The sequence below is a fragment of the Fundulus heteroclitus genome, chromosome 2, assembly GCF_011125445.2.
Source record: "Fundulus heteroclitus isolate FHET01 chromosome 2, MU-UCD_Fhet_4.1, whole genome shotgun sequence".
NCBI lineage: Eukaryota > Metazoa > Chordata > Actinopteri > Cyprinodontiformes > Fundulidae > Fundulus > Fundulus heteroclitus.
Window position 1 is genome coordinate 20,193,457 of NC_046362.1, and position 23,818 is coordinate 20,217,274.

The following is a 23,818-nucleotide window of genomic DNA, read 5'->3' on the forward strand; positions in this document are numbered from 1 at the left end:
CTGCCCGCAAACAAACAACAAGCTAACATTACCGCAAACAAAAACAAACAAACACATAAACTTAAACTGAAACAAATGCCTGGATCAGGAAGAAAGGAAATACATTTGCTCACCAGCACACACTGGGCAGCACTCCCCGGGCACCGTACGTAAGTTGGCACACGGAGATGCACAACGCACTTCAGAGCAGGTAGTCACCCCATTTACACACGTACAAGTCATGCACGGGGTGGAATCTGCAAACCAGCTGCTGCCTTCTGGATGTTCCTCTCCATCGTAGACACAACCTGAAAAATAAAAAACATGGTAATACTGAACAATACAGCCCATCCGTTCCAGGAACTTAGAAATCACTTTAAAAAAATAGTACCAGGCACCTTCTGAAGCTCACTAGGTACCCACCTTGAACGTTCACTGGTTATTTTCCTTGAACATAGAGGCTGCTTTTTTATTAGGTACTTTTAGGACGCTTTGAAAAGAAATCTCTAAGATTAAGGAAAGCTCCAAATAACTCCTGGAAAGTACCAGCCTGGTTAGGTGATATTTCCAGGAAGACAACAAGTTAATTCTGAAAAGCACACAGTAGGTAATAAAGTAACCTTCTTGAGAGCATGAAACTGTCTGGAAAGTTAATGGTAAGCTTCAGAAAGCAACCTCTAGGTTCTGGGAAAGTATACCCAACAAAAAAACCCTGATAAAAGTCACAGATTATGTGAAAGAAAGCACATGATACATTCTGAGAAATTAACTATTAAATTCCAAAAAATCTCTAGAAAAAATCCCTTAAATTTTCAGGAAAGTACCTGCTAAATTCTGGTAAAGTAATCAGTATGTTTCATGATAGAGTATTTGATAAAATCTAGACATTAGTCTTTAAAGATGAGAGGAAGTACCTGGTAAGATCCAGAAAGCAACCTCTAAAGTCCAGAAAATATCTGGTAAGTTTTGGAAGGTAACCTTATGATTCCAGAAAATACCAGTTAGGTTGCAGAAAATGCCTTGTGAGTTATAGAAACCAGCTTTTAACTTACGGGAAATAACCTGATTAGGTCTTGAAAGGTATCTGATTAGGACCAGGAAATTACCTGGCAAATTCTGGGAGAGTGACCACTAAGCTCTGGCAAAGCCCAGACCGTCATTTTACCGACAACTATTTCTTTTTAACTTACAACACCCATGGTCTTTATTATTCACACGGGTTTGTTTACCTCTACAGTGGGGACAGCAGGAACCTGCATCTGTCACCAGGTGAGGGCAGGGCAGCTCGGGACACTCCTGAGGTTCACACTGCACCGTACCTTTCTACGTGATTAACACAGAAGGACATTTAAATGCAAATATATCAACATATACGAGGTGGATAAAGAATTAGGAGCAAAACTGTAAACAGGAACCTGGCAAGTGCAGGTGGAGCAGGTGTTTGAACTTAGGGTCATTGTCTGTCCATCATTATACTTGTGTCCATTAACCACGCACTCTGAGACCACAGATGAAGAGAAGACAAAGACATACACTTTAGGACTGAGATTTTAAAATCACTTTTAAAAATGTAAGCAAAATTATTACGAAATGCTTTGGAGTTAAATAGAAAATACATTTGTTTCTGGCCTGCAACAGTGTCCAAATCAAGTCATTAAATCAATACAGAAAACATGGGACTTATTCCCCCGTGTTTAAAGCAAATTATAAAAACTGCGAGCAGTTATTTATAGTAGCATTGCGAATTCCTTGCTTTTCTTTGTGAATATTCAGAAAAACATGCAAATGTAATAATATCCCTTGAAGTTTGTCACCTTTTGTTACATTACACCCAGAACCTTCAAAGTATTTTTGGGATACATTTTTTTTGTATTAGACCAAAACAAAGTAGTGCATACAGCTGAAACCAGATATACCCATACAATGTATAAAAGACACCAACCTTCTCACTGTTTTTCCTGATTTAGATTTAGAGCAGGTGGATTCTGAAAAAAACCTAAAGATACATTTCAATGTATATAACTTTCCTGAAGGTCTGACTTGTACATAAAATAAGACAACTATGCCTTTAAAAAAATGTTGTAAGCGCAGATGATGATGTCTTTGCAAGCTTCTTATATCTTAATTTACAAGATTAAATGAGTTAAATGGAGGTATGCATGGATATGTTACAGAGCAACATATCAAAAACACCGCTTTCTTGTTCGAAATCATTGAAAAAGAAAACAGCTAAGACATCAAGAAGAGAACTGTTGACACAACTCTCGTTTACAGTAAATAAACAGTATGGGAATTCCCAGCTATCATCGTGTTAAGAATATATAGGAATTTTGTGTCCTGGAGATGAAAATGTTTTTATGTAAGATGTATATTAGCTGGTAAGCTAGTCTCATTATCTACACTTAAGGGGATCCTGTACCAACATGGGCTAAAAGGTTACTCAGAGAGGAAGAAGCCAATACCCTTAATCAACAAGACATTGACATTTCATAAAGTCCATGGCCAAGTAAGGAAACAACATTATGTAGAAATATTACGACACTAAGATACCAAATTAGTTACAAAATGGTTTAAGGATAGGTAAGTTATCGTTTTGGAGTCGTCATCACAAAGGCACATGGAGGGACACCAAAACAGTATCACAGTAAGTTGAACACAAATACACGCCAAACCTGTCCAATTTCTTAGCCATAGAAATCTGACTGTATGATCTTTCTTGTATTTTGAGTTCCTCTATTTACTACATAAAACCTAAAAACAATTTTAATTGTAATGAGTCAATTTCAAAAACCTCAAGGGATATGAAAACATATATACACGGTTCTGAAACTTCTAAAGTTTTCTCAGGTAAATTGCAAAATTCTCTCCTTATGTCATCAATTTCCTGTTTTTTATTCAGGCTGAAAGGACATATAAGAATTTAACATGCAGAAACAGTGTGTTTTGTTTCAAATAACATGATCTGAAATCACCTGTGCACTCAGGGCAACACCTTCCTGGCTGGATAACTGGGTTATCGCACGGTGTTGACGGACAGCTGGGAGAGACACAGGAAACTGTTCCTCTGACACAAGTGCAGCGCTCACAGGGATTGGATAGGGATTGGAAGGTGTGACCATGAAGATGCTCAACGCCCTCATAGAGGCAGGAATCACAAACAGGACAACAAGCATCAGAACGGGTGGGATGCAAGCATTGAACTGGACAGGATCTCCTCTGACAGGTCACCACTTCATTCTGATCAGGAGAAAGGAAGGAAGGATGAGGAGGGAAGACAGAAAGTGGGATTTATAAATAAACAAGATGGCTAATTTATTTATTTATATTTTTGTTTTTCAGAAAATATCAGACTGACCAGACAGGAACATGTCGAGCAGGGATCAGAGGGTGACGTGAAGGTGGAGCCGGACTGATACTCTGCACCCTGATGGAAACACCTTCCCGTGCAGACAGGGCAGCACCCCCCTGGAAGCATCACTGGGTGCCTGCAAGCAACGCTAGGACACGAGACTTGGGCGCACACCACACCACCGTTCTGTAAAAATAAAATAAACATTCCTAATTTTAATACATTCAAATTTAGAAACCGTGCATGCATTTCTTTGTTCCCAGGTGTCTGAGTTTGTTTTTTTTCTCTTTAGCTTGACAAAAGAAAAATCTACAACAAGCTTTGGTATGCTTGGAGGAAAAATCTCACAAGTTAAAGCACAGCAGACTTAAAAGGGCCATGTAAAAGATTTTAATCTGCCCCTATGAGTGGAGGGATTTGTAGGCAAGTCAGTATGTTGCTTGGGTGGCAGTCCCATCATCCGCCTATCAAGCAGAGGATCAGCTTAACAGAAGACACGCAGTGCAACAAGGAACATCCAGAAACTCGGCTCCACCACTCACAACATCATCCACAACCCGGAGACTGACGGCACATGTCGCCCTACAACGGCCTTTATTTGGTGTGTGGTGGATATTAATCATTATCAAGGAGGAAAGCACACTACTCATTAATTAAGAGAAAGATGCGTCTTTGTCTTGGCAATTTTATTCAAAGGCATAGAGCGTTTGAATGTCTCCGTTCCTACGCAGTCAGGAAACAGAGCGAGGGGAAAAGGGCACACTACACTTTTATTATATTCTGGGTTAACATAGCAAGTGGGAGTAGCCTTTAGCTGAGAAAATAGCACACACTGGTACGATGCAGTTTTTTTTTCTCTGTGTCCTTGGTTAAAGAACACAATAATAAATCCGTAAGCATGTGAGATTCTTTCACATGGGAAAGTTATGCTGGTGCATCTAGTCAACATATGATCAGAGTTACATACGTCAATAAAATTTTCCACAAAGGTCTCAGACCACCTTGTCTTCTCCAAAACAAAGCTGTGAATGTATAAAGTCGCGGTCCGCCATGTGTTCCCCTACTAACCATGACTTTTGAACAACACACTGGCCAAGAGAATTGATGACTGACAGCAGGGACCTCAGAAGAAAAGATGCTATCACAGCATCCCCACCAACTTCCTGCATCCCTGCCAGCACTGCATCCAATGGTTTTGGGCACACCTTGAGGATTTCTTCGTGAATACTCGCAAGTGCCACCCTCTCAGTAAATTTGAAAGCTGCAGACTGAAAAGGACCCTGATGGTGAACCCTTAACCAAATGGCTAAACATCTTCAAAGGACGACTTAAAACATGAGAGCATTAATCTGGAGGGCACAGAAGACATGGCCCAAGACCACCACCAACGCTGAACATTGGCGAAGCTCATTGGTACTGTGCAGGGCACTGTCCCTGTTTCTCTCTCGCAATACTATTACTTTTACACTCATGTAGTTGAGGTGTGCCAAGCAGAAACCTCCCTAACACGGGTGTGACAAAATATACACGGTCAACGTTTTTTTAGTTTAATGTAAAAAAAAAAAACATGGCTGAAATTATATCAATGAGCTTTGGCTGAGTTCCACCTGTCCAAGTCTAGTCCAAGGTGTAAGGGCAACTGGAAGCATGTGTGTGCGATAGTACCAGACAGGAGCAGGTCTGACAGGGGTCTTCAGGATGGGAGAATCGCTCTCCATTTTGACAGTCCCGCCCATTGAAGCTACATCCGTCACACACTCCACATGCACAGCCATCCAGCGCCGGGTGTGCACATTGTGGAGAAGGGCATCTTCGGGAAGTGCACACTACCTCCCCTCTCTGCAAAAAAAAGGAAAACACATAAATATAGCCCGGATTGTTACCCGGCAAGTCTGACAAGTGTCGTTCTCCCACTCACTGAGCATGTGCAGTCCTGGCAGCCTTGTGCTCCCCCTGGGAAACTCTGCTTGTCAGAGTACGTAACGCCCTCGTAATGACAACCTCCACGAACAGATAGCGACACATCAGTCACCGAGCAGCGCAGCACAACACGAGCTCTGATTTTCTTAAAGGCTGGTTACCGTCACAGATGGGGCATCCGCATGGGCTGGTGACTGGATAAGCACAGAGAACCGCTGGACATGGCTTCTTCGAACATCTCACCGTACCACTCTTTAGATTAAATAAAAAGCTCATTAATAGGAAGAAAACAACAACCACAAGACCTTCTGTTCGTGTTGCCGTTACCTGGCATGTACATTCAGAGCAAGGGTTTCCTGGGTCAGCAATGGATTGTCCGTTATCAAGGACCATACTGTTATAGAAGCAACCTGACAAGTAAAAACAAATGGATTCGGTCACATTTATGACCAAGGGAACACAGTTCCGAACAAAAAATTGGCACCTTTGATTGAAAAATACATACGTTCACATTCTCCACAGCATTGCCCAGGTGGTTTGTACGGGTGGCTACAATCTCCGTAACAGGGTAACTTGGTGCAGGTGATATCTCCTCCATAGCAGTAACACACACCGCACGGGTCTTGGCCATCAGCAAACTCGGTGCCATCCGGATATTCTTTACCATTAAATGTACATCCTGCAGGAAGGACACAGAGCATTTTTGGAGCTGCTCTACAAGTGGTTTCTTTTTACTGTTAGGGGCTTTGTTCCCTCACCCTCACACGACATGCAGCAATCCCTCCTGACTGGATGGTTGCAGTTGGACGGTGGACAACGTTTCCTCTCACACTGCACAGAACCTTGGCGACAAACGCAGACAGCGCACGGGTCTGAGGGATCATCCCACGTCTCTCCGTTGGCTCGCTCTCGATCCTGGTATAAGCAGCCTGCAGGAAAGAGGTCGCATGTGAACGAACCCGACGTCCACGGCGCCTTCCTTCTATGTTGGGGTTCCGGGAGGTGTGCAGTGCACATGTACCTTCGCAGGTGCGGCAGCAGTCCTGCGTGATGGGGTGAGAGCAGGCGGCGAAGGGGCAGGGTTTACGGTGACAGCGGACCGTCCCGTCGTTGCAGGCGCACGTTTGGCAGCTGTCAGCCGGGTGGTGGAAACGCTCAGTGTGTCTGTAGGACCTTTGCTCTAATATGCAATCTGATGGAGGGTCTGAAGCGACATTAACGACAAAGAAATCACTCACCAATATTTATAGCAAATGACAATATGTTACGATATATCCAAATAAAGGGAATTATGATGCAATTAAAGCATTTACGCAAAAACCGATCAGCCACAAAAAACAAATCCACTTGGTGTGTAAAGTATTGGGCAAACGTTTTAAGCCACGCAAAATGTCTTGCTTTGCGCTATCAGTGCGAAGCAACGGACTTTCTTGTCATGTTTTAATGTGGTCGTGATTGTTCAGTGAGCTGTCCTCTCCAATTACAAGCTATGCTGGTGAAGCTGTATTAAAGTAATTTAAAATCAACTGATCAAACCTTTAATTTGACCTTTACAATTATAATGCCAGAAAAAAAGTACAATATTAAGAAATTGTTTTTTTTTTTCAAACAACACTACACTTATTGAAACACCCTGAGGTTGTGTTTCATGCAAACTCTTTGATAAGCCGGACCGCACTCTTCACTTAAAACATATCACATGTTTAGAGCTAACAGAGAGAGGGAACTTGGATCACAATCTCCTGACTTCTCTAGTATCTCTGTAGAGATTGGGTCTGGAGAAAGGTATAGCTGGAGGAATTCTGTTGTTGGCTCGAGTGACCTTTTTCTGGTTGATTTGGCTGTTTAGAATCGTTATCCTGGCCAAAGTCTCTAACAAGGTTTCCAGTGACCTTGGGAAGAAAAACAGACTCACAGCATCATAAATCCTCCACCCTGCTTAACAGCGGGCATGAAGTGCTTTTTTCATCCTCAGGGACAGCTAAAGTCCCAGTAGAGTTTGACAAATTCCACATGTTCATGTCCCTGACAGTAGAAGTGAAAGGTTTTCTTTTCTTTCTGTTTTTTTGAAATACAAGAAAATCTTCCATTAACAAGCTGCATTAATAGATTTTACAGAGACTCGGTAACCTCAAGATGTTTGCTACAGTTCTCTAATTGCAAGCTTTCCACAGCAGATCACCTGTCTCCATCTCAACCAAACCCTCTTTAACTGTTAAACCAACTATCCCCATGTTCCCCAGAGGGGGTCTTCCTGCCCAGCAGCTCCATTTCCTACATCCTCTGGCCAAGGTATTTACTATCTTTTCCCAGAACAACCTAACCTCTCTAACTCTATCTCCGAACCAATCAACCTTAGCTAATTCTTTGATTAATAATGTGCCTAAAATAAGAGCTTAACTTTTCTGTCAGATTACTAAGTAAAATTCAGTCTTTGGTTGTGAGAGTTTCACGTCTCTGTTTGTTCCACATCCTTACCTGGACACTGGGGGCAGCAGTCTCCAGGGATCATGTTAGGATTAGAGCATTGCAATGGTGGACACCTCCTCATTAGACATTGGACATTCCCATTCTGAAACACAAAATAGAAAGCTCGGTTCCTGGTTTGTGTGTGGGTGTACTTGTACTTGCAGCCGAGTAAGAATATCTTCTTTCAGATTTCACTAGTAAAGTGAGGACTAATGTAAAGTGAGGATCCTTTTTTGATCCTCACCTTTTTTCTGGGCTAGTGGTTAGATTTAGTACTAAGGTGTCAATTAGTTTTAAGTTTGGTTGGGCTTAGGTGTATACTGGTAAACATCGGTTAGGTTTAGGGTTAGGTATGCTCTGGGGGGGGATGGGGGGGAGGGTCTTTTGCTCCTCACAACCATTATTGAGCATGTTTTGTATGGATAACTACAAGCACACTTGCTAGATCCAGGTGCTTACAGATACACTTCTATACAGATAAACCCTATAATTAGCTTTTACTGTCACTAAATACATCTTCTATTAAACAATACTGCATATTTTTCAGTGACAATGGTGAAGCAATGGTTGTTTATACCAGTGATATATTTTTGTTTGGTTTTGTTGTTCTTTCTAGATCTCTTTCTATAGACGTAGAAGCAGACTCTTAGGATGTTGTCTTGTACCCTCTTTCTCCTCTTCTCTATTTTTGGCCCCGTTTCTCCCCTTTCACGTTTTCCGTCACCTTTCTCTCTTCCTTGCTCTCTTCCTTTCTTTCTCTTTCACCTTTCGGTTTCTGTGTCCATTGAACTTGAAATAATCCCAAAATGATATCCAATAACGTTTTTTTTTTTTTTTGCATACACATCAAGCGGAGCACTATAGCGAAAGCAGTAATGCTCCACTTGTGAAAGTAAATCTTTTGGGCTCTCTTTGGCATTAGGAAAGCCATTCTTAGTGCTACACAGCCAGACAGGGCACGTTACAAACCAAAACAACAAAAGTGTGTGTGTGTGTGTGTTGATGTTTTACCACGCAGCTGCATGTCCTGCATTGATCTGTCGGATGAGGAAAGTCCTCTCCATTGGGATACTCTTTCCCAGCATAGCTGCAGCCTGAGGAGTAAAAGAAAACTGAATTAAATCGTGTAAGGTTTTTATTTTTTTTTTTAATTTCGAGAACAACAATTTTCCATTTTCTTACCATTGCAGTTATTCTGGCAGCACGGTCCAGGCACAGGGGCATTACATCGAGGATGGGGGCAGTGCGTTTGATGGCAGTCCACCCTTCCGCTCACACACGTACACTCCTCACACTCACTCACAGGGTTAGGAATAGCCTCTCCATTCACAAACACACGGTTGTCGAGGGAGCAGTCTGCCAAAATGACATTTGTTTTTTTTCAATAACTGAGAAACAGCTGCAGATCAGACTTCTTTAAATATTTATCACCATCCAAGAAGGAAGACCTGGACATTTGGGACAGCACTCTCCGGGAGGGGTGTAGGAATTGGTGCAGTTTAGTGGAGGACAGGATCGTCTCTCACAGTGAACGTTACCGCTCTGAGGAGACGGCGGAAATGCGTCAGCCGGAGTAAGCGTGCAAATCGTCCTGTTCTGTGGTCAAACACTTACCAAACAGCTGCATAAGTGGCAGGGCTGGTCGGGGGTCGTAAATCTCTGTCCGTTGCTGTAAATCCGATGGTTGTAGGTGCAGCTATCACATATTTCACAGCAGGAACCTGAGAGAAAGAAATGTTGGAAGGTTTTACACACACCGGTCAGCCGAAGAAATCTCTATCATGCCAAGTCTCACCTGTGATCTTGGTGGGATGCAAACACTCAGTGGGTGGGCATTGCACGGGTGCGCATACGGTCTCCCCATTCACGCAGGTGCAACTGGAGCACGGACCGTCTGGTTGCCAAGTGGAGCTGTCTTCATATTCAACTCCCTCGTGCACACATGCTACAAGAAGGGAGAAGTACTGTCATACAGGCTGTTTTTGTGTGTATTTATGTGTAAATGGTAAATGTCTTCACAACTTCACAACTACATTCAGTCATTCACCCATTCATGCTGGTGGTGGTGAGTTACATTTTCCAGCCACAGTTGCCCTGGGACAGACTAACAGAAGAAAGGCTGCCATGCATCAACACCACCAGACACTCTGGACTTCCCCAATAGGCAAAAGACAAACTCCCTGGTTGATGTGCTGCTGTTGTGTGTGTTTGTGCATAATTACCCTTGCAGACTGGACAACACAGATGAGGATCAATGACTGGATTGGAGCACCGGACAGGAGAGCATTTTTCTTCATAACAAGCTACATTCCCAGCCTAGATTAAAAAAAAAAAAATCTATGTATGGTATTTTTATATGGTACATGCATTTCTGGAAGCAATACTTCAGATACTTTGGATAAATGTTTTCTTTGAACCTTATTGAGAAAAATATGTGAAATATATTTGTACACTTCCTGTCCTGTCAGGAATTCACATGCACTCATAAATCAGCATGAATGTCAGGTGGATTTGGGGCTTTTAATGCATTACATTTGTGTTTATTGGAGATAAAATGTGACATTCGACTTTAAGGATTTTTAATGAAGTTTGAACTTTGAGTGAATTTTATACATACAGACTCAATATGAGAAGAAATGTTGTAGAGGTTGTATAGGCTGAGTTTTAAAGCCAGGTCCTTGCCTGGAAACAGACCTATTTAATTTAACTATATCTTTTCTGATAAGAAGAGTAAACAAACATCTAGCTAGAGTTATAATAAAAACTTGTTGATGGTTACATATAAACCTCCAATGGGAATCTTCTAAATATGGGCAAACAGTAAAATATACATAATAAATGTACGTATACAATACAAAACATAAAAAAAAAAAAAAATCTTTTCAAGTGAATACCCATGAAAAAAGATTCAAAAAGTTTTTCTTAGAAAACACTTTTTGGACAGAATTCAAAACTGTATCCCCTCTGATGCACACTGCACAGACTTGCCTTACACCTGCACTGCAGGCACGGTCCATTCCCAGGGGGAACAAACACGTTTCCATCAGCATACACTCTCCTGTCAAACTCACACTCTGCAGGAACAAACACAAACCCTTGGCTGTTTTTACTCAGGCCAAACCAGAGAAACTGAGATCTTACATACAGAGAAAGAAGAAAAATCACAGAAAAAGTTTTATACTGACCTTTGCACGTGGGACAGCATTCTCCTTTCCTCTTAGCTGGATGACTGCACTGCAGTGTGGGACAAGAGGCCTCCATTCGCTCACAAGACACCTGGCCTTCCTAAGAAACACATTTGAGATGCTATTAAATGCTGCACATGCGGCAGTATCCTGGATATATCAATGATCTAAACCTGCAGGACAGATAAGATTACTACCTTTTTAAATAGGTTTTGACTGGCTTTCACTTAAACATATAAAAAGATAAAATGCTCTGCCAAAGGTAAACAAAGCCTAAGTCCAATGATTAGTAAATTATTTAAACATACGTTAAAATGACAATAGGAATAATGATATATATATAATATAAATCTGAGGAAACAATCGATGGTTTTGAAAACTCCTTCTTACTGAGATTGAGGAAAAAAAGTTTTAAAAGCTTACATCTAATTTTTTTCTATAGCAACCGGACATTCATGTGAGTAATAAAACTACAAGCGTAATAAAATGTGGTGGATTTAAGCAAAAATTTGGAAAAAAAATTATTCTAATTATAAGATGACAAAGAATTTAAGGATTTTATATTAAAATAAAACATATAATCAAAAGATATCGAGAATCTTGATTGAAGAATTTGGCCACACAACTGTTGCTGCTGTCTTTGCCACTATGCAGAACATTAAGGATGAATAAAAGGAACTCACTTCACAGAAAACTAATTTCAGTGTTTTATTTTCTTGCTCCCATAAATTTGTGCTATAAAGCAATCATATAAAAGGATAAAACAATAACAATAACTTTACTCGAACTAGAATTTAAATAAAAATTAGGAAAAATTCCGTTCAGAAAAACATTTTCTTTTAGTGCTAAAAGCATTTTTTGCCCTAATCACTACTACAACAGACGAAACCGTCATCATGAATTCATTAAAACATTACACGAGTTTTTGAGGTTGTATATATCATGTCCTCTAAGATAGCTTATTAGCAAAGTTTAAACAGTAGCAGAGACTCTGGTCTCTACCTTTGCTCATTTAGTTGTTCAGAAGCAGCAATCACCGTTCTAGAGCTTCACTTCTTTTTTTGGAAAGAGCTGTAATCCAGTTTCATAAACATCAGATAACAGAAAAAAAAAAAACCTCCTCCCACTCACAGAGCAGCGGCAGTGCAGGCAGGGGTCGGTCAATGATGAGAACTTCTGACCATTCACATAGACCTCTGACTCATATTCACACTCTTCGCATCTGCAAATTACACAACAGTCATGCTTAGATATAAAACATGACCAAAAAAAAAAAAAGAAATCTGCGACGAATTTTCACAAAATCTATTACCTGAACATTTAAAAACAAGAGAACCAATACCAAAGTCAGATTTAAGTAACGTGTAGGAGTTTATAAATGCTTGTTACCGAGGGCAACAGTCACCAGCACGATGCACGGGGCTGCGACAAGACAAGGCGGGGCACCGAAGTTCTGTGCACACGACATTTCCATTCTAGCAGATAGAGAACACATGCATACCTTAAGATTATGCTCATAATTTAATATATTCATGTAAAAAAAAAAGAAAAAAAGCCCATTATGAATGGGAATACACGTACCACACATGAACACTCCTGACAGCTGTCTCCAGTAGGAATCACAGCTCCATTAGGGAAGTCACGTCCATTTACACCACAGCCTGCATGGCACAAACACACATACACATGTATGCATCCTTTCTTAGTTTCCAGCCTAAAGGTAAACGGAGAAAACCCACCTTGACAAACTGGACAGCAGCTACCAGGGGGAGGGGCAGCAGGGTGTTGGCAGGGGGCGCTGCACTGCTCCCTCTCACAGCGAACGTGACCCTCCTGATCCCAGAAGGAAGCAGAGTTACTAAAGATCAAGCCAAAGACGGGATCTAAGCTTGCTCCAGGGCAGATACTTGTTTTTAACCTCACCAAACAAGAGCACACTTCACAGGGATTCTCGGCTGACCTCCATTTGGCTCCATGATCATAGCCGACACCAGAATGGGTACAACCTGCAAGGACACAACTCAGGTTATCGCTCTTCTGCTTCCAAGGATTATGTTTAATAAAACTAATTCTGTTAAAAACAAAACAATTATTCTTAAGACAGTAATGTAGAACATGTTACAAGATAAAAACAAACACTGCTTCTGTATGTATTTGGTACCATAGATATGCTTCAACAGAACTAAAACTTCAACTTGTAATAAAATAAAAATGACTGCATTTCTGTATTTAGTTTTTGTGCCCCCACCTCTGCATTGTTGGCAACAGTCGTCAGGTACCGTCTCCTGCACTGCGCCGTCTACTGAGGGGCATGGCGGTGAGGGGCACTCCCTGTCACCTCCCTGAAACCAGAGAATAAACACACAAAAAGACAATAAGCAAAAAAGTGTACGGACTATACGGATCTGCGCATTTCTTTGTCCGGTGTGAAAGTCTCACCTTACACCCGCATGTCTGGCAGCCATCTAGAACTTCATAGGAGACGTTGTGAACCACAGGGTCCGGCTCACAGCCTAAAGATGACACACACTCTTTTAGTGCTTTTAATTTAGCAGTCATATCCCATCTGAATGTTCCAGCTGTTGGATAATGCAAAGGTAAATAAATGAGGAAGAACTGTGGAAAATAGTATAGCCTACCGGTGCTTTTCTTCACCTTATATCCAAGTATGAGGTTTGCTACAAACCTTATACTTGGCCTTAAATACTGTAGGTTTGATGGAGGTGAAACAGGTCAAAGGAGACATTTCTACAGGATTGCCTGTACAATAAAAAGAACACCACTCTAATAAGTGGGTTGAAAAAAAAAAAGTCTATCTTGCGAAGCAAATTATCGCAGCACGTTACATCCCTGATCAAATGTCATTTTCATTTAGCATGGGCTTTGCAGCCTTCAGTGACTATAATGACAGCCCTCCAGACGACTGAGACAATGTTTTTGTGTATGTGAGGGGGCAGTAATCACAGAGCGAGACATGGGCTAGGGGGACTGCCCACTGTGCCAGTAGCCAACGGGCAATCCCTTGACACAAACATGCACAAGATCAAAGAGAATGTGAGTGCGAGTCCTCGTGTCTTCTACCAGTTCTATCAGCCACTGGAGTCCTCCAGGCAGAGGAAATTTAGGAAAAGGATAAGTGGTGGGAGCTGGAGACAGAGAAGCTGTTTAACTCCATAGAATCGTGACCATCTCCCACCCAGATCCAAATCTCCACACAACCAGCTCAGCTAGAAAAATTATATTTGAGTTACATTTTATATAGCGGTTGAAAAAAAGTCAAGATTTTTTTAACTACCATGAGCAGATTCTTGGTGCACACTTTGGATCAGGACATCATTGGTACGTACATATTTAAGCTACTGTTGCACTACTCTTATATTGCAATGAGCCTGGAGATTTGAAAAACACCATGGGTCTAAAAACAAGGAGACCTGTTTGAAATACTGCACCGGTGTGTGTGTGTAATTTCTAATGTGCTCTCATCTGAATAGTTGCATGTGTACTGGGATAAAAAGTGTGGAATTCATTGTTGGCTGTATTTGGACTTGGCATGTTATTTTTGCCTTGATGCCCCTGGGTTAGGGTAGCTCTTATTTTATTTATTTGGTTTTTCCATAGCACAGGGCTGTCTAATCATCTTGGACTAAAGTTCAATGCGCTTACAGTGCCCTGAAGTGGTCAGATGAATATTCACTGCAATTTCACATTCAGTTTCAAGCATCTGGCATGTTGGGGTGAGTGAAGCTGTAAAACATAGTGTGAGGTTAACCAACGCTACCATTAGGTCATTCCTGTGATAGTCGCATTGTGTTCAGACCAGTTAAGCAATCTTATTAGATAAAAGGAAAATTGAGTTTATTATCTTATAAAAGTTTATTATTTTGAAAAGGTACTTTTAATTTAACAAATCAGCTCTATTGGAACACATATTCTAGATTATGGAATATAACTGTATGTGTGGTATACATTGTATGTGAGAGCCCTGGCTTTCACGTGGCAACATGTTTCAACTTGTCCCATAAAATCTCCTGCAGCCTGGCTGAAACAGCGATCAAACTTTATGCTGCGTGGTTAAATGTCTATGAAGGCAATTTTGGAGTGTCTAGGCAAACTGTTCATTAAAGTTTAAAGGTTTCGTTTTTCTTATCTGTATCCTCAGATGGAACTTAGGTTTTTAGAAATTTGAACAGTGTTTTATCATGGAAACATGCTTTAAATACATTTTTATGTTCACTGAAATGCTAAAATCTTAAACAGTTGCTATAGTTTTAAAAACAACTTATGCTGAGCTAAAAGTATTGGTGACAAAGCAATATTGTTTTATTATATACCATGCAACCAAGATACCCCTCCCCCAAAAAAAAAAAAAAAAAAAAAAACTAAAATAAAAATCTAAAAAATCCTACTTTGGTAGCCGTGCCTTTGGTGTTGTCAAAATAAAAAATAAATAAAAATGACCATCATTTATTGTACTTTACATCTCATTCACAATATCACAGAAAAATAGCAATATGTTTTTTATGCTACTAAGCAAATATGTTTGAGATGTCACAATTATCACTGTATATTTGTCCTTTGAACTCTGCATTGTTGCCAGGCATAAACGATGAGTTACCCCCTCTGGTAATGCATTTTGCTTAGTGACAATTACAATGTGACAGTAAACCCTCAGCAGAACTGCAGCAGTACGGTCAAATGTCCTGCCTACCCCTCAATAATCATTCATAGCTGGCAGAATAGCAAAGTTACAGTTAGTTACTCTGACAACCCTCTTCGCCTTTAATGGTTAAAGCATCACTGGAGAACGTTTTTCTGTTTTCAAACTTTTCATTTTAGACTGAACTGTGCCCTGCGGTTCTGCACTTTAAATTTAATGAGACATTAAGTCATTTTCTCAAGCAGCTTTTTAAAATCATTTGTGGAAAATGCACATTTGAACATAACATACTCCCAGTGTGGGTGTACAGCCACAAGTAGCTTTGAGCAGTTCTGCATCATCCCAGCTTTATTCTCAATCAAACCCAGATGGGTTCTGCTCGCACATAGCAAACTTGTTTACAATAACCTTTATAACAGACTGAAGCGGGGAAATACATCCTCCTTTTTTGCCAAGTAATGTTTTTGATTATCCAGAGGAGTCACCTTTTGGTTCAAGGAGGACCCAAATGCAGAGCTTCTTTAAGAATCTAATCTATAAATGAACTAAAATTGCATCCACTATAGAATATGAACAGGAAAAAGGGTTGCAATGGAATGGGCAATGGAAATGGCACTACATGAGGTCAGGAGGCTGGTGGCATCAGCAGTCTGGAGCTTGACCATGGTGAAGGAGATCTGGAGGTCGGTGGGCAGCAGTGCAGATCTGGATCTCGTCAGGTGACGTGAATGCTTCTTGGCAATTAAAATTCAGAGGACAGGAACCTGGCACTAGACTCTGGACACTTGAACATTGGGGCTGGACTCTGGCACTCATGAAGGAGCTGTGGAGAATGGAGCCTGGACCGCTGGAACCTTCAACAAAGCCCTCAACAAAGAGAGGGGACTGCAAGCAGGAAGAGGGAGTCCTGGAGAAGGAAACGGTGGCAGATCCACTTGAACAACCTCATCGAAGAACTCAGACACTGGAGTTGGAATCGGGTCCACCTGAACCCCCGTTGGAGAACTCAGGAAGTGGAGACAGAAGATGGCCAAGCCTATGCAGAGGAGATCAGGATCGGGCTCTAGGGCTCTCTGGCAGCAAGGAGCTGGTATAGGAGCTCTGAAATGGTGCAACTGGGGCACTGAGGGCGGACCCTCCGGGACTGTACTGAGGGCATTAGCTGGACTTTCCAAGACAAGAGTGGAAACTTTGTGATGATGCCTTCGTCTGTGGTGAGGGGTTATGGGAAAGACAGCGTCGAACCCTCAACGACTGGAGCAGAGGCGTCAGCCAGACCCTGAGAGCTAGGAGCTGAGGTGTGGACCCGAACCCCCGGGACAGAGATGGGGACAGATAAGATGCAGGCGACTTGGCGCCATGAGCGAAGCAGAAGTGGCTTGTGAAAAATCTCCACCACTTTGGTGGTCCGATCCCTCTTCCTCCAACTGCTCCACCAGGCCCAAAGACGGAAGCAGAGGATGCCACTCCCGCAACTAAATCTTGGAGACACTTAAGCACCTCCATGGGGAACAGAGCTTAGCCAAAGTTAATATCCCAGTGGTTTCTTTGTTGAGGCAAAACAGGAGAGAAAACCACAAAAAAAAGTCTCACAAATGGACATCATGCAGGAAACATGGAATAGTTGAGAACCCCCCCCCCCCCCCCAGACAGACAAGGTACAGAGAGCAACTGGGAACATGAAGGCAGAGCAAAGGAGCAACAGGAAGCATAACGTCAACGAAAGAAAACCAGCAAGGAACAGAGAGAACCAGAGAGAATATATATTGAGGCAGCGAGGAGGAATGGCAGGTAAACTGAGGAGCTAATTAGGAGGAACAGCTAGAATTATTGAGAACAGAGGAGCTGAGGTGAGGAGAACAAGAACTGAAGGGAAGAAACACGCGGAAGGAACCTAACAGAAATTATACAAAAAGTACAAAGAACAAACTAAGAACATAATCCACAAATGAACTCAAATGAATGGCTCCAAACATAAACCCAAAAGCTCAAACTCCTAAGAATAAGCATAAGGAAATAATAAAAAAAAAACAATCTAGGAAACATATAAAGCACACAAATAGTCGAAATACAAACACAAAGGAAGATCTAAATCCAAGCACCTGGAGATCGGGACAAGAGTATTTAAATAAGATTTTAGTCATAAACCAAATAAACGATCCAATCTGGAAATACTTGTTTAAATACTGCTTTGGTGTGGGAGAAAAGCAGTATAAATAAAGCCACTGACCAAAGACTGCTAATTTAATAAATCGGGCAAAAAGAAGGAACAGCTATTTCAGGTTTTAGTGTGCTGGGACTGGGGGTATAGGTGCAATGAAACAGAGGTTGGGGTTGAGCAGGGCCAAAACCAAAAACGTTCAAATGTGTCTCTTTGGCAGGAGACGACAGATAAAGGAAACCAACAGCGAGATAAATAGATGAAAGTCACCTTGATTTCTGCTGAGGGGTTCGCACGTGACCTTTCCAGATGAACACAAGCACGCGGTGTCGTGGTCGGTCTGCCAGCGCTCGCCTTCCTCCATCCTGCGTCCCTCCCACACGCACTGTCGCCTCACGCACTCACATTCTTCGAGGTATTTCACACGGGATTGTAGATCTGCGTTCTTTTTACAGACCGGAATGAGGAAACTGTATTAGTTTAACTTTTTTTTTTTTTTTTCAAAGTCAACTATTTTGGCAGCACTCATCACCTGAGCTTTGACCATGTCTAGCATACGAGCCAACTCCTCCAGTCTCCTGTCCAAGCTGAGGGTTGTCTGCTCCTGAGAGACAGACTGAACCCCGTGAGGAGATCCTGGAGGCCCCAGCACCGCGGCCCTCTGCTGATGGTCTCCCTGGACATCCTTGGGATGCTCGTCAGATTGCTCCTGCGGCCTGCGGTCCGTTTGATGTTTACTGGGTGGAGCATCACGGTGGAACGTTTGACTGGTGTCAGCCGGGAAATTTGGACCATGTGTGTCTTTGTAATGAGACAGGGGCAGGTCATCTGGGAGAGGAAACAGGCCGTTTGTGGAAGAAAAGGAAAGCAACGCAATACAGAGTTGTTGTTTTTTTTTTTTTTTTTTTTTTTTTTTAAATGTAGGACAGCTTAAACAAACATCCTGTGGATCACGGAATGAAGACCCACACTGGGGAATAACAATCTGCTCGGGCAAATTTCTCGTTGTAACCCTGATACGATAACACAAGCAGAGAAAACGAACAGGCTGAACAAGTGAGAGAAAAAAAGGAAGCTATATACATAAATAAATAAATAAATAAATAAATAAACAGGGGATCCTATGGTAGCAAGGCAACCTATGCCCCAAATCCTGTAAGGTATCAGATATACATCAAGGATTTTTAAAAAAAGTTTCACCCGTAATGTTGTCACAGTGCCACGGACGCCTCGTGTATGCTTTCAGTGATAATTCTGCTTTCTTCAGATATCCCTGCACAGAAACAGAAACAATTTGGAAATGTTTTATTTTACAACCCATTCCTGTGTTTTTTTTCCCACTTTTAAAACAATGTTTGATATTTATGTTTGCGTCTTTAGTCATTTAATATCACGAGTCCTGGAACATGGGAGACAAACCAATAAAGTTCAAATAATTTTTTTTTAAAATACCAGATGATTGTAATGCAACCCTCTTTTATTTCCTTTTAAAATAAAGCCACAGAGAAGCATTCCTACGCCTTCAGCTTTTCCAGATGTTGTCACAACCACAAACTTCAATGTCTTTTCATGGGATTGTATGTGATAATCAAACACAAAGTAGCAATTCATTGGAAAGTTAGAGGACTTTTTTTTTGTTTTTTTGTTTTTTTACCGAACTCTTGTGTCAAGGGGATTTGATAGAGAACGGTGATAAACAAGCAGCTGCCCCATGGAGAGTAGATGGAGAGGAGGAGAGCATCAACCAGAGAGGTAACCAGGATGGTAACCCATGGTAGCTCTGATGTGGCTGCTCCACAGCTCAGAGTGGTTGGGTGGGGGGTGCAGGACAATGACACTGAACATGCAACAGAATTATCTAGATATAAAAAACAGATCCATGTCTTGAACTGGCTCAATCAAAGTCCAGACCTAAGTAACATCCTCTACTTTGTGTTGCTCTATCACATACAATACATACAATGTGTGTGGTTGTGACGAAAAAAAAAAAAAAAAAAGCCAATCTCTGAGGGGCGCACGTTTGGAGGCCTCTCTACTTCATGTGCAAGAAACTCACGTTAAATTTGCTGTCTTGTCTCCCTGGTGTGCTTCCAAGAGCGATGACGACGTCATGCGGAACGTCCAAATCGATCCTGTCTTCACTTTTTATTCCCGTGACTACAGCGTCTTGGCAATCGGCATAAAACACCAATCTGTCCGGCTCCAGGCTCACGGCCAGCTCTACCCATTCACCCTGAGCGACGGGGTTTCCCCTTGGAAAATGAAAGCTGGCGCGCGATACTCCAGCAGAGTGGAAGTCCAACCGCAGAGAGTTATTGACGGTGGAGGAGATGATTTGGAGGATAGGCGAGGATGCTGAGGAGAGAGAAAAGAGGGTAGCCCTGGATCCGGAGGCCTGGCGTCCAACCAGATGCACGCCAATGCTGCCGTGAAAGTTGGAGTGCAGGAATGTGGAGTGTTCCTGGGAAAGGATCAGGTACGCTGCTCTGGAACGTATTTTATACGTTACGCCACTTGGACTGTGCAGTCTAGAAACACCACTTCGGTGCTGAGATAAGTTTAGAGCTGCCAGAAGGTCAATCGCTACAAAAAGAGCAAAAGAAGGAAAACGTAAAAAAATGTGCAGCATCAGGGCAGAAGGATGATCCAGTGGATCCTGGATCAGGATGTTAGCAAGTGCAGTCATTTACTCATGGTTGCTTCACAGACATCAGCAGGCAACTAATATGCTATCAGTCTGATATGCCTGCAGAGACTTACACAATAGTAAAAATCATGCAGGAAAACATTTCCCTGCCAATAGGCGTTCCTACTTAATGAACAGGTGAAAATACATACAATAGATAATCTGTGCACTGGAAGGTGTTGAGAATCAGCTATCAAATCGGCTGTCTTCCTGGTGGAAACAAAATTTCTGTGTTTGAAATCCGTTTCAACTGCGATCATTTAATATTCTAATGGTCCGATAAACTTAATTTGGGATTTTCAGTACTTGTACGTGCTCGTCATTAAAATTCACAGAAATCCATGTGTTTGCGATTCAGGTCTACAAAGATTGGATTGAATCACGGAAATAAATCAGCAATGTGAGGATTTTCTTAATGGACCGAGATGCACCTGTATAAGTGACTGGCAGCAGTCGGTCCCGTGGAGCAGCGTTACTGAAGGTTATTGCTCATTATCGTCTTACTGTAAAATATTACCGGCTCAATAGAATATGTAGACATTTCCAGCTATGTACTCTCGCCTCTCGCCCATAGACCGCTGGAGATATGCACGGATAAATAGGTGAAAATACTGAACAGATGGATCAACTTATATATGAACACATGAGGCATATTATTACATATTCCCTCAATGGTTTATTTGAAATAAATATATTGACTAAGGTGATCCTTTCTTTGCCTGAAATTGCTGTGCATTCTCAGCTTATTCTAACATGGATTATAAAGGTAACATACTTCTTATATGTGTGCAAGCAAAAAAGTTATTAGTTTCGCATATTTTTTAGAGCTCATGCTTTAGGTGACTCTTATTGTTCATTTAAATGTTAAAGCTTCAGTTTAAACAGTTCAGGTAACTTTGCACGAGACTCCTGACTTAGATATATAGCCTGATGAAGCGTCGCAGTCTGTCAGTGACTCAGCCGGTAACTCAGTGATCTCACCATTCTCCTGGTTCGAGGCAGAGCGTCCGTGCAGAGGCATCTCGAGGGACCAAAGCAAAGGCAAGTAGAGCAGCAGCAGCAGCGGCGGCGGCGACGTCCTCAGTTTGCTGCTTTCCATGCTTCAGGACCAATGGCATGGATCAAAATCCAAACAGTTTATATGAAGGTTCTGCGGCCCGTTGTCATTTTAATCTGTTGCCACAGACGAGACTTGCAGGCTCGCCACTTCCCAGCGCTCCTCCACGGCGGTCAGACCTCTCCAGAGAGCGCGCCGAGGGAAACATGAAACATCTGGATACAGGCAGGGCGTCACTTCTCTGCAGTCTCACTCTCTGGAGCCCCCTCAGGGCCCTGCTTCGCCCCTTTGCAGTAGGCCTAAATTGAAACACATTAGCAACTTTCTGTACACATGTTCTAATAAAGCCAAAGAGGGGAACGGAAAGGCAGGCATTTAGATTAAAAGTTCATGTGCTTAGTCTGTGGGAGGGCACCGACAGGGATGTCTCCCAGTGCATTTTTCTTCTTTCCTTGTTTGTTTTCTTTGTTCCCCCCCCCCTTTTTTTTTTTTTGCTAGAGAGAAAGACAACTTCAGTCTGCACTATCCAGTGGTGTTGATTTCCTATAAGACCCCAGTTACGGAAATCAGCTAAAATCTGGTCTGGAGACTGGAGGGGAGCCATGCTGAAGCTGCGTAGAATATGTGTGGAGTGACTGTGTGCACAGGCAGACAAAAGACGGCGGGTGGAGATAAATACAGCCTGGTTTCACTGCTCTTGGAAACAGTCCACCAGTGCATCTCACTGTGCACTAAACCCCCTCTGTCTCCACAACGATTCTCCCAGGTCTTCCTGATCTTAAAATGTTAAATTAGAGAGTCCCAAGCAGCAACTCTCAGACGTTCTGCTGGGGAAGGGTCTCAGTTATCTAGGACAATGGCAAATCCAATGACAGCTTAAACAATAAAACAACCGGACCTCAGGTCTTGTAGTTCATAACGTTTCTGGCTTCATCCTAAGGGCTTTGACCTTTTGTGGATCTGATCTGATACTTACAGTCAAAAAAGAAAAGAAAAGAAAAAAGACATGCAAAAAAATGTACCCACATGTCTTGAATAGGTATTGTGTGAGGATAACACTTTGAAAACACCCGGGTTGTTCCTTTTGGATTCAAAAAGATTGCTCTTCCACACCGTCCAAAGCAGGAGATCCATGCAAGATAGTTTAAGGTGATGTTAGATCTTTCCACTGCTGTTCCACATACCAAACAAAACCTCATCTGTGACTCATCTCACTTTGTCTGTAATAACACATAACACAATCCCCCCTCCCCCCCTGCCCCCACGGGCTCTGGAGGTTGTATGATATACAACATCCTTTGAAGATCTTACAGCTTTCACGCTACTTGGGCTGATTGAGTGTTTAGATAAGAGGCAGAAGACTAGATATAATGCGGAAAGATGAGGGACTCGGAATCTACAATAGGCCCATGGCCCCCAGAAAGCCCACTGTCAGGGAAACAAACTTCATTCATTCCCTTGAACCCGTTCACCCGTAGACCTCAAATTCTTAAAAGTGACCAACATAAGGGAGAATTATACATAGTTGTAGTCCTTACTTCACGGAACCACTTCTGCTGCAGTTGATACGTCTTTCTGACCAGCTTTCCTGACCCTTTCCTTAAGAAAAGTGTTTCCCATGGCATGATGCTGCCACCACCCTGTTTTACTGCAGGGACAATGTGTTGTGATGTCAGGTTTGTATTCTGCCACAGAAAGCATGTTCCACTTAAGGTCTAAAAGTTGAATTTTGGCCTCATCTATCACACGTTTGCTATGTTTTCTACATGGTCATCGGCAAATTGAGAATTTTCTTTTAACAAGCGTCGGCGACCTTGACAGAACATCTGCCTTTGTAATTGGTTTGCATTAAACACACGTGGGTTATATTTACTAATAATGGTGACTACAGAATCCAACAGGAGGCAATGGGTTTTACTTAGGGGCATCAAAAAAAAAAAAAAAAAAGCAGTAGAATTCAAATGGACGTGACTTATTTCAGATTTTCATCCAATAAAAAAAAAAGATGACTTTGCTACTTCATGTTGGTCTGGCACACAAAGTCGAATGAAATACATTGACATTTATGGTCAGTGCCATGATTTAGGTTTTTGTTTATTTGTTTTGGGACTTTTCTGGACTAATACGTTTTCACTAATAACGATACGTTCTGACCGGCCGGACACAGAGCTTGTTTTTTAAGTTTATTGCAGAATGTGAATAATGGCAGATGAGGCAGACAGTAATTGGCAGAAGACCAGAGGATGCAGGTGGGGGTGAATGGCAGAACCAAAACTGAACAGGAGCTGCAGGAGCTGACCAGAACAGAACGGGCAGAGAAAGCAGCTGGACCTCACAGAAAACAGGGCATAAACC

General features: G+C 42.0%; 1 protein-coding gene across 1 annotated transcript in view; it reads right to left on the reverse strand.

The window, feature by feature from the left end:
• Positions 1 to 21,918, reverse strand: part of LOC105933961 (kielin cysteine rich BMP regulator) — a 29,213-nt gene extending 7,295 nt beyond the window's left edge. Inside the window, exons 1-33 of the mRNA XM_012873755.3 lie at positions 21,388 to 21,918; positions 19,777 to 20,303; positions 18,921 to 18,993; positions 18,253 to 18,548; positions 17,991 to 18,165; positions 13,342 to 13,415; positions 13,151 to 13,244; positions 12,826 to 12,908; positions 12,642 to 12,735; positions 12,484 to 12,563; positions 12,292 to 12,377; positions 12,034 to 12,124; positions 10,903 to 11,002; positions 10,706 to 10,791; positions 9,940 to 10,033; positions 9,513 to 9,662; positions 9,332 to 9,438; positions 9,166 to 9,259; positions 8,900 to 9,073; positions 8,729 to 8,811; positions 7,727 to 7,820; positions 6,270 to 6,452; positions 6,007 to 6,177; positions 5,754 to 5,927; positions 5,576 to 5,658; positions 5,410 to 5,500; positions 5,247 to 5,329; positions 4,994 to 5,167; positions 3,335 to 3,514; positions 2,952 to 3,216; positions 1,395 to 1,477; positions 1,209 to 1,302; positions 114 to 287 (exon numbers count right to left, since the gene is read on the reverse strand). Coding sequence (XP_012729209.2) covers positions 114 to 287; positions 1,209 to 1,302; positions 1,395 to 1,477; positions 2,952 to 3,216; positions 3,335 to 3,514; positions 4,994 to 5,167; positions 5,247 to 5,329; positions 5,410 to 5,500; positions 5,576 to 5,658; positions 5,754 to 5,927; positions 6,007 to 6,177; positions 6,270 to 6,452; positions 7,727 to 7,820; positions 8,729 to 8,811; positions 8,900 to 9,073; positions 9,166 to 9,259; positions 9,332 to 9,438; positions 9,513 to 9,662; positions 9,940 to 10,033; positions 10,706 to 10,791; positions 10,903 to 11,002; positions 12,034 to 12,124; positions 12,292 to 12,377; positions 12,484 to 12,563; positions 12,642 to 12,735; positions 12,826 to 12,908; positions 13,151 to 13,244; positions 13,342 to 13,415; positions 17,991 to 18,165; positions 18,253 to 18,548; positions 18,921 to 18,993; positions 19,777 to 20,303; positions 21,388 to 21,505 — 4,528 coding nt within the window. The 5' untranslated portion in view covers positions 21,506 to 21,918. The remainder of the gene's footprint in view (positions 1 to 113; positions 288 to 1,208; positions 1,303 to 1,394; positions 1,478 to 2,951; positions 3,217 to 3,334; positions 3,515 to 4,993; positions 5,168 to 5,246; positions 5,330 to 5,409; positions 5,501 to 5,575; positions 5,659 to 5,753; positions 5,928 to 6,006; positions 6,178 to 6,269; positions 6,453 to 7,726; positions 7,821 to 8,728; positions 8,812 to 8,899; positions 9,074 to 9,165; positions 9,260 to 9,331; positions 9,439 to 9,512; positions 9,663 to 9,939; positions 10,034 to 10,705; positions 10,792 to 10,902; positions 11,003 to 12,033; positions 12,125 to 12,291; positions 12,378 to 12,483; positions 12,564 to 12,641; positions 12,736 to 12,825; positions 12,909 to 13,150; positions 13,245 to 13,341; positions 13,416 to 17,990; positions 18,166 to 18,252; positions 18,549 to 18,920; positions 18,994 to 19,776; positions 20,304 to 21,387) is intronic.
• Positions 21,919 to 23,818: the final 1,900 nt, after the last annotated feature.